General features: G+C 35.5%; 1 protein-coding gene across 2 annotated transcripts in view; it reads left to right on the forward strand.

Moving 5' to 3' along the window:
• Positions 1 to 9,883, forward strand: part of LOC115213857 (DNA-directed RNA polymerase III subunit RPC1) — a 208,632-nt gene extending 198,749 nt beyond the window's left edge. For both annotated transcript variants that reach the window (XM_029782797.2, XM_036504894.1), the window contains 5 exons: positions 945 to 1,117; positions 2,469 to 2,537; positions 3,850 to 3,913; positions 4,646 to 4,715; positions 9,719 to 9,883. In XM_029782797.2, coding sequence (XP_029638657.1) covers positions 945 to 1,117; positions 2,469 to 2,537; positions 3,850 to 3,913; positions 4,646 to 4,715; positions 9,719 to 9,800 — 458 coding nt within the window. In that variant the 3' untranslated portion in view covers positions 9,801 to 9,883. The remainder of the gene's footprint in view (positions 1 to 944; positions 1,118 to 2,468; positions 2,538 to 3,849; positions 3,914 to 4,645; positions 4,716 to 9,718) is intronic.
• The last annotated feature ends 574 nt before the right edge of the window (positions 9,884 to 10,457 follow it).

Raw genomic sequence — 10,457 nt, forward strand, 5'->3', positions numbered from 1 at the left:
CTATCAATGTACATCTCTCTCTTTGCTATTTACCTTTTCCCCATTCTCCCTATATTTTCTGATCTACCTACAGGCTTATTATTCTGCTTTGCTCTTCCTGTACTGTGATTTATCTCCTCCTTCCTGAGCTACCCCGATCTTTACCCCCACCCTGCCCCATCTCTAACCATCTGTCACTCTCCTCTCACACCTCCCCATCTTCAGTTCATATTCTCTCTTATCGTCAGTTGACACCACCATCATTGTCTTCTTTCTTTCTGTCTGTCTGTCATACTTTAGTCCTCAACATCTGACATAAAGCCACCTTTCCATCTCTTCTGCTACCACACTCAGTTAAGGAGGCTTTTCTTTGTCTTGTGATGTTATTTGGTGACCTTTGTAGTGTCATGAAAAAAGCATCCATTAAGTGATTGTCATTAGGAAAGACATCCATCTGTAGAAACCATGCCAAGACAGGCATTGGAGCTTAGTGCAGTCCTCTGGCTCATTTGATCCTGTCAAACCACCCAACCCATCCCATTGATGGAGGACAGACATTCAACGAAAGAAAAGTATTTTAAAAAAAGCAAAAATTGTAAGGTGTGAAACAAAGTAAATCAGGTATGAAACTGTACAGGTGCTAATTTGGTTACTGTATCTCATCTGCTGACCACGTAGAGACATATTGGTTTGACCAATTTACTTTTTGGCTAAATGAAACTAGATCTGTAGTATTATATGTCATCCTTAGTGAAATATTGGTGTGACAAGTGAGACATGAGCCACATGGCCAGTAGTCAAATACCTGAATATAACAAAGACATCCCATCTTTCTAAAGATGTCTTTTTAAATGAAGATCCTGATAATATCAGAAGTGATGTTAATGATGGTAATAATGTTGAAGGCAATATTAAAGTGGGGAATAATAATTCTTTGTTTTGTTTTCTCTTATTTTCAAACCTAGGTGTCAATGGAAGCTTATCATCTTCCAACAATACATGTGAAGTAGAAAAGACTTTAGGTATTGAGGCTGCTCGCACTACAATAATTGAAGAGATTGTCTACACCATGGTCAACCATGGCATGAGTATTGATATCCGACATGTGATGCTTCTTGCTGATCTGATGACTTGCAGAGTAAGTGGCTTCTCATTTCTTTCTTCAATGGAATGCTTCCTCCTTTTTTTCAGTCTGACTCCAACAAAATCACCTCTGCTGTATGTACCTTTGAGAAAATGTGTATGCACGCCCGCGCGTGCATAAAGAACAATCATTTAAAGATAGCGATCTTTCCAGCTGATCATCATCATCATCAGCGTAATGAAAATGTTTTTAATTTGAAGCTAATTTTTGCTGTATATTTATTTTGTTTTATGAGAAATCCCAAAATTTCAAATTGCTCTTTTATATTTGAAATGTTTGTACATCCAGTTTTCCACGATTGTATTGCTGGATAGTTCTCAGGCTGTTGATGTTTGTATGAACTGTTGAAACATATATTTTACAACAGTTATCATTTACGTCCCTGCTTTAAATATGTTAACACTAACGTAAATATCAAAGAATAATGTGTTCTTGGAATATTTCTATTTTCCACCACGATTGCAAATGTATATTTAGTTTGTGATTCTCTTATCAATACTTTTACAAGCTTGCATAAAACTGAAGCCTTACTGAGAAGCCCAGAGGCCCTACTAAGACTGAAATGTGCGTAGCTGGCTCCCTCGTTTCCTGAAATAATGTTAGTCAATGACTCCTTCACATAATGTCGTCTACTTTGCTTTTTGAGACTCCCTGCATTAAATATGTCAACACAAACTCAACTGTTTCAGTTATAACGTTGATGCTTGTCTTTTAATAAGTTGACCTCCCATTATCTCCCAAGTTACTGTGTGATTAAGTAACTTGCTTTCCAATCACGTAGATTTACGTCCAGCCCCACTGTTCAGCACTTAGGTCAAGTGTGTCTTTCAGTGTTGTGAGTGGTTTCAGTTGACAGAAACTGAAGAAACCATGATGTCACATGACAGGCAGATGATGATGTACATTTCCAGTCTTCTGTGAAGAAGATATCAAGCCAAGAGGAAATATTAGTGTAACTTGGAAACAGGTGAGGGTTGGCAACAAGAAGAAATTCTGCTTCAAGGAATTCCATCTTTTCATTCTTACATAGAAAGGTGGACTTTAAAACAATGATGATAATGATTTTGACATGTTAGCAGGATTTTTACAGATTTCAACATTTGCTTATTGTTGGAGAAAATATTTTAGAATTTAGATATTTTTTTCTATTACTAACCACTCAGTTGTAATTATATGAATAGTACTTGTTAATAATTTATTGTGGGAAGTTTTGGGCCTTGTTTATTTTTACAAGAAAAGTATTATTTATGGAGTAATTTTTGTATTTTTCTTGATTTGTCTTTGGTATCTTTTTTAAGTCTTTCTATTATATTTCATATTGTATTTTTTTTAAAAACCTAACTAGGGTGAAGTACTTGGTATCACAAGATTTGGATTAAGCAAGATGAAAGAAAGTGTCCTAATGCTTGCTTCTGTAAGTTTTAAATTTCTGTTTTTATTAAGAATTATGAGTTTTGAAAAGTAATTGTATTTGTAAACCTTTGGAAGCATGTGATTTGTGGAACTTGTAAATATTTTATGGAATGTTTATATGTATATCATCCATCTATCTATGCACATGCGCATGCACACACACACACACACACACACACACACACAATATTGGCTCTGTGATTAAAAAGTTCATTTCCCAAGCACATTGTTTCAGGTTTAGGCTTACTGTGTGTCACTTTGACAAAAGCATTGTGAACGAATTTGGTAGACAGCAACTGAAAAAAGCTGGTCATGTAAATCTGTATGTGTGTGAGAATCTTAGACTTGATATCACAAGATAGTTATAAATGAATGTCACCTTCATACAAGAAGTGTCTCTCATTTTCAGTCTTCTGTTAAAGCATGTTTGACTGTGGGCAAATATTACCTTGCTTGGCATCAGAAGCAGATGAGAGTTGGTAACAGGAAGGGCATCTGGAGCTGTAGTAAATCTGCCTCGATGAATTCCATCTGACTCATACAAGCATGGGAAAGTGAATGTTAGAATGATGATGGCACAGTGGGTTTTGTACTGGTTCTGCTAACCAAATTCATTCACAAAGCATTTATTGGGCTGGGGGAATACATCAAGACACTTGCCCAAAGGTGCCACATGGTGAGACTAAACTTGGAATTACATGGTTGTAAAACAAGCTTCTTAACCACACAACTATGCATTGAGGTATTGTGTGGTCATGTAATATTTTCACTATTTACTAGGTCTTTACCCATTACTATGCTGCCAGTAAAAATATTTGTTAATCATGCACTTACCTTCTTTTAATAGTAGACTGTTATATAGTGAAAGCTTTGTTACTTACTATGCTGACAACACTCTACCTATCTAGCTATCTTTCATGCACACACAGACACACATACACACAATCTCTCTCTCACTCTCTCTCTCTCACACACACACACACACACACACACACACACACACACAGCAACAACCTGTTCTTTTTTGTTGAGTGGAATGAAGTTCATGGTAAACCAGGTTTGCCACAAATTTTTGATTCAGAAAGCTGTTTATTCTCATTGTTAATTCTGTTACACAAACATGAATGTCATAAGTACTCATTTTCCTCTCCTGAGACCTGAGATCAAGCTAAAGCAAATTTCAACATAATTGTTTCCAGATCACCTTCCTTTTGCTGGAAGCTTTATAAACAAACAGAATGTAAATTTTTCAGTTGTGTGTGTGTGTGTGTTTATGAAACAATAACTTTCAGTTTGTTTTTGTTCTTTTCTAGTTTGAAAAAACTGCTGATCATCTATTTGAAGCAGCTTTCCATGGACAAAAAGATGCCATAACAGGTTAGATCTTGCCTTTTTTTTTTCAAACCTGACATACTAGAGACCTACACAACTACAAGCCTTTAATTAATCACATTTAAACCTCATCCTGAAATTAACAGGAGACTTTTTGTCACATTCAGCACAGTGCTGGGAATAGTTAAAGGCCTATTTTCAAAATTAATTGCAATAAAGGTAGTAAATTTCAGCAGGATAATTATCATTTCAATCATAGAAAGATATTTCATTTGAAGTTTTAGGACTTGAAGTAATTATTGCCCATTCACTTCCCCCAAAATTGAAGAGAGGTTTGAAAGGTTTGTTGATTGGTTGCTATATTAAGCGAGTCAGGCAACTAATCTCTGGCTTGACAATGTTATTTGCTATTTAGCTTTCAAGTATCACATACCTTTGACAACACTATCTAACGCATTCTTTCTTTTTAAGCTAGTACTGTGAATTGAAGGAGATTTAGCTGCTATTTCTAGCTGGTAGCGGCAGTGGTGGGGATGGTAGTGGTGATAGTAATAGTAGAAATGATGATGTTGGTAGTAGTTGTTGTGCATACTGGGTTGATTGCAGTTAGTCCTTTATTCCTTTGTGTTTTAGTTGTTGTATTGACAACAAGAGAAGGGTGAGTTTTTTCCTTTTAGTGCTACAATATGTCTCTGCACGCAGCTGGTGTGTGTTCAGTGTTGTGCCTTGCCAAAGATGTCTGTATAATGTATATAATGTAGCTTCTTGTCGTTACAGGAGTCAGTGAATGTATCATTATGGGAATCCCGATGAGTATTGGAACTGGAATATTTAAACTACTTTACAGATATCCTTTTGATTATTTGAATTACATCAATTGGGCATGTCTTTGATTTTGCAGTGTGTTTGTTTGTGTGTGTGTGTGTAAGACAGGGAGGTTGTAGGTAATGCATCACACTTTAGAATGTATTTGAAAGAGTGAAAATCTTGGATATAAAAGAATTAGGGCATATATATATATATATATATGAATTCTTTTATATATATATATATATATATGTGTGTGTGTGTGCGTAAGTGGAACGGTGGACTTGTGTAAGAAGGAAAGATACAAATATTGCATACAAAGTGTGAAATGTATATCTGTCTTTCTATTTATATGTTTGTCACTCTGTACACACTCACATTTATATACCTATATATATATATAATACAGTGTACATTTAAACACATTAAGAGGTATCCATTATAGGGCTCCCTTTCGCTAGAAGGAACAGCTAAAGTCCAAACCGCTAATTAGGGATAAATTCTCAAAGGGAATGAAAAATAAAAACATTTACCATCTATTTCCTGGACATTGGTTTCTTACCTTTTTTAGCAAGTAAAATAATTTGCCAGGCAACGTCTTCATCAACAGGTACGCCAATATTAAACATATAAACACAAGGCCAATCCAGCATGTGCCTCTTGCTTATACATTTTAACTTTTTAAATCCACTGCGTAAGTGCAGTTTATTGTTGGCGGCAAAAAAATGTTGGCAATTTCTTCGAACGAATTTTCCAGAAATCATTATACATAATTAATAATATCACAGTAATAAAGATTTTAGCAACTTTTACTACCAGTGGCCTAGCATATAGAAAAATTAGTCAATAGACTATATATTATTTTATTTGCTAAAAAAAGTCAGAAACCATGGTCCAGGAAATAGATGGTAAATGTTTTTATTTTTCATTCCCTTTGAGAATTTATCCCTAATTAGTGGTTTGAACTTTAGCTGTTCGTTCTAGCATAAGGGAGTCCTCTTAATGTGTTCTATACGCTAGACCACTGGTAGTAAAAATTTCTAAAATCTTTACTGTGCTCATGCACAGATAGATATTGATTTATTCAACATTTATCAAACGAAGATGGTTTAACTGTTTTTGAGAGAAATGTTATATGGATGAACATGTGCGTTTGTGAAGAAAACAAAGAGAAAACCAAAACCGCTATCATATGTATAAGAAAAATGACATAGTCAGTATTTAAAAAGCACACACATACACATATGGATGCACACGCAGACATACATACACTCACAGATTCATCTCGGACGAATCCCAATGCTGGAACAACACTAACAAAGTGTTTAACATATGAGTTTGAAAAACTAGTAAAAAAAGCAACTAATCGATAAATTGGTTAACAGAGTAGCTAACCCATTAACTAACAATAACAATAAAGGACTGAACTAGTGCGTCTGTTTATTATTACCAGCATAATGCTGCTCCCAAAGATCATTAGTATATATAAATATATACATACATACACACATTCACATATGTGCATCTGTATGTGTGCACATATGTGCGTGTTCATGTATATATTCATACACTTATAAATGTGCATGCACACTCATATGCATATATAAAGGAATACCATGCACATGTGTGTGTATGTGAGTGTATGATTGTACCCCAGATACATAAGCCCATACACACACATATATATATACTTGCACATCTACTACCTCTTCCTACTTTTTCCCCAACCATGCAACCAATTTATTGTCCACCATGCAGTTGATTTCCTGTTCACCGTGCGGTATTTTCCAAGTGATTGTTGTTGCTGAATTACCAACATCAAGCTGTGGCATCACATAACCTTTCTTGACTAATCGCAGGCCACTGTCCAGTAATAAATATTGTCTTTCTCCATTCAAATGTCCAGTGGCTGATGATTAGCATCACGCTTGAAACTTGTAGTACCAAGGAGTTTGAATGAAACTTTTGATTTATCTGTCTGTCTATCATATATATATATATATATATATATATATATATATATATATATATATATATATACAAAACTGAAATGCGTTTTTACTGCTTGGATCGCTTTCAATGCCGCTACATCCCATCCGATTCGCTCCAAAATTTACAGGGACATGTAGAATGAGGTGACAATGCCCGTGGGCTACCTTAGAAATCCCTATCTTAAAAGGTGTGGTTGCTAGGGGCCATCTTCCTCACTCACGCTATTTCCTCCATTACCCTCTCACTCACCATCATTTATAACTTTGACAAATCCACTACCGTTATTTAAAGTATCTGTCTTCCAAAAATCAATCTCGCTATTTCCTCTCTTTTTCACTCACTCTGTTTCCTACCTTTCCATCACGTCAGCGTTCTTTTATGTATCTGTCTGTCACCAACAACATACGAGCATGAGAACAAATATTATGAATCAGATATTCTTGCATTCATTTATATGTGTGTGTGTGTTCTATATATAAATCATCATCATCATCATCGTTTAACGTCCGTTTTCCGCGCTGTGTGTGTGTGTTCTATATATAAATATGTATATATAATGTATATATACAAAGTGTATATATCTGCATTTATGTATATTAAACTTTTTCATAGTTATATATATTTTTAAACAAATTATAAATATAATTTTTATTCTCAATTTTAATAATTTAAATTTTTCAATTTTATATTTTCTATATTTTCTATATTATATTTTTTTTTATGTTTTTGTTTTTGGTTTTTCACTGTTTGATTTGCCTATTAGTGGTTTTATCTCTAATTTAATTTATACAGATATATATCTCATTTGTATACATTTGTATATATAATGCATGCACACACACATATATATATATACATATATATATATACATATATATATATATATATAATGTGTGCATTACGTAGTCGGTCGATTCAGCTGAAAATATGCACACCTATGTTAAAAGTGCTGGCAAGTTTGCATGACATCTATTTTTTTCCTCAAATGAAATTCCTCATCTTATAAAATGTGGCCCCAGTAGACCCGAATGAAATCGGGTTATATTAACCAAAATGTGAAAAGGGGTCTAAATGGGGCTGGAAGGGGATTAAAATTTCAAGGAGCGGGTGTTTAGGAATTCTCTGTTACATCAAGCTAAAAAATTTGCGCCAGCCTTTTAATCGTCAATGTATTGCCATCCATGATGAAGAAGTTTTGAATGCTTGCCATCGTGAGTCTACTGTCGTGAGAAAGAATCAATTCAAAACTTGGTTTTTAGGGATTTTCTTTTACATCAAGTTCAAAATTTTACGCCAGCCGTTGAACTGCCACTACGTTGCTGTCCGTCGTTAAGAAATGCCAGCCATGGTGACTCTACTATCCTCAAATTCTATCCCTTCAAACTTTGGTTTCCAATATTTTATTATTTTTATTCAGCTCGCAAGTTCGTCTGTCCCTTTTAAATGTTAGTGTTTTGCTGTCTGCCTTGAAGCAGACCTTTCCGTTGTTACTGCCTGATATTTATGATTGATCTTTCTAAATATTTTATTTCTCAAGTTACTCAAGATCTTTTGTTGTTTATAAATGGGAGAGAGATAGATAAAGATAGAGAGTAAGAGAAAGCGAGGGAGAGTCCGAGAGAAAAGAAGAGTAAGAGAGTGAGAGAGAAACAAAGAGGGAGAATCATCATCGTCATCATCATCATCGTTTAACGTCCGTTTTCCGTGCTAGCACGGGTTGGACAGTTTGACAGGGGTCTGGGAAGCCAGGAGGCTGCACGAGGCTCCAGTCTGATCTGGCAGTGTTTCTACAGGTGGATGCCCTTCCTAACGCCAATCACTCTGTGAACGTAGTGGGTGCTTTTTTCGTGCCGCCAGCACAGGTGCCAGGGGGGCTGGCAGCGGCCACGATCGGTTGGTGCTTTTTACGTGCCACCAGCACAGAAGCCAGTCAAGGCGGCGCTGCAATCCGCCACGTTCGGATGGTGCTTTTTAGGTACTGAAAGGAAGCAACAGAAAGTAACAACCATACTCTTACCCGCGCGTAGAGCAGGTCACCTTCAGCTAGTATATATATATATATGTGTGTGTGTGTGTGTGTGTGTGTGTAGTATGTATTCCTGCATGGCCACAGTCAAATGACTGAAACAAGTAATATCTATATATATGACTCTTACAGGACTAATTCTGTTGTCCTATAGACTTTATTTGATGACTACCCCAGGAGTACAGAGGTACTAGTCTTGCAAGAGTCACTCATTATATAAAGTAATACACCCCTCCACTTGATATATTGAGTACCTCAACTTAAATACAGTTCCTTTTATTTCTAATGGAATCATGAGTTACAACCAGATATGCACCATCATTGTCAAAAAGCCTAACTTATTCATTTATAAAGAATTCACTTTGTTACAAAAGTGTTAAAATTTATTGGAACAGAATTGTAGTGTAAACACTTTCCTAATGGTGCAAGCTTTAAGAAAACTCTGACTTATCCATTATAATAGTGTGCTGTCACTACTAACAGCTAGAAGCTGTTAGCTAAATCTGATAATCATTTTCAGCAAAAATTAAGTGACTTTGCTGTGGGTACATCACAGAATCAGTGACTCTATTCAAACTTACCTCTTTGGCAATTAGTCCCGTATTTTGTTCAGTCAACTCATTCACCATGTTAGGTGAACTCTATAAAATCTCAACTCTGCTTCACCAATGTTTTTGCCATTGTAAATTTTTACCACCACCCTACAACATACAATCACTGAACTATAAACCATAGCAACATTGCAGACAACACTGCACGTAGCCAGCCACTCCATCAATAAAGCAAGTACTCTGACAAACTGAAGTAAAGAACTATAGTAACATTGGAAACACTTAACTGCACTAAACCCTGTCTAATGACACTGCAAGCATAACCCCAACCACACTTCTCCCATTGACTAAATCTTCCTCTAACGATACTGTAGATAACATACCAACTATACTCCACTCCTTAATTAAATCCCTCTAATGACATTACAGATGCTGTTTCTAAAAAGTTATGTTTTTCTCCTTAACTGATTCCACAGCCAGCCATCCACCTACCCCTATCAACCGAGCCCTTGTGTTTGATCTGGAAGAACTACACACCCCAGAGTCACAGTTGTGACACACAAACTTGTAGAATAATTATTTTCTGTTTTTTAATAAAGCCTTTTTTACCTAAAAAAAACTTGAAAATGCAAATTTTTATTTATTTGTTTATTATTTTCTTAACCTGATATTCTACCTTGTTTTATGCTCAAACTGGCCAGGTCTGACCTTTCATACTGACCTCAGCAATGTCATTTCAAAAAACTAAACAATCACATCATTGAAATCTCAGAAGTTATGAAATAATGCATGATTAATTCAAAACAATGCATTTGGCAGAGTAATCTGAATGTTAAAGGGTTAAATCCGAAAACTAGAAATGGACGAGTGTTGTAATTTTTGTTTTTTGTATAATTTTAAAATCATTTTTATTTATTTATTTTTTTACTTACTGGGTCTGAAGAAAAGACCAGTGCCCATTCCTTTTCTTTTGTTTGTTTCTTTAATATTAATATAGGTACAGGTGTGGCTATGTGGTAAGAAGTTTGCTTCCCAGCAATATGGTTTTGGGTTCAGTCCCAAAACCGTATTGGGCAAATGTTTTCTACTGTAGCCCCAGACTGACTGATGCTATGTGAGTGGATTTGGTAAACAGAAACTCTCTCTCAGCTGTGTGAAAAAGTGTCACACCCTAGCAGTTGAGGGAACCTGTGGAAGAGGTTGACTCAAGAAG

Source organism: Octopus sinensis, linkage group LG7, assembly GCF_006345805.1.
Source record: "Octopus sinensis linkage group LG7, ASM634580v1, whole genome shotgun sequence".
Classification (NCBI taxonomy): Eukaryota; Metazoa; Mollusca; class Cephalopoda; order Octopoda; family Octopodidae; genus Octopus; species Octopus sinensis.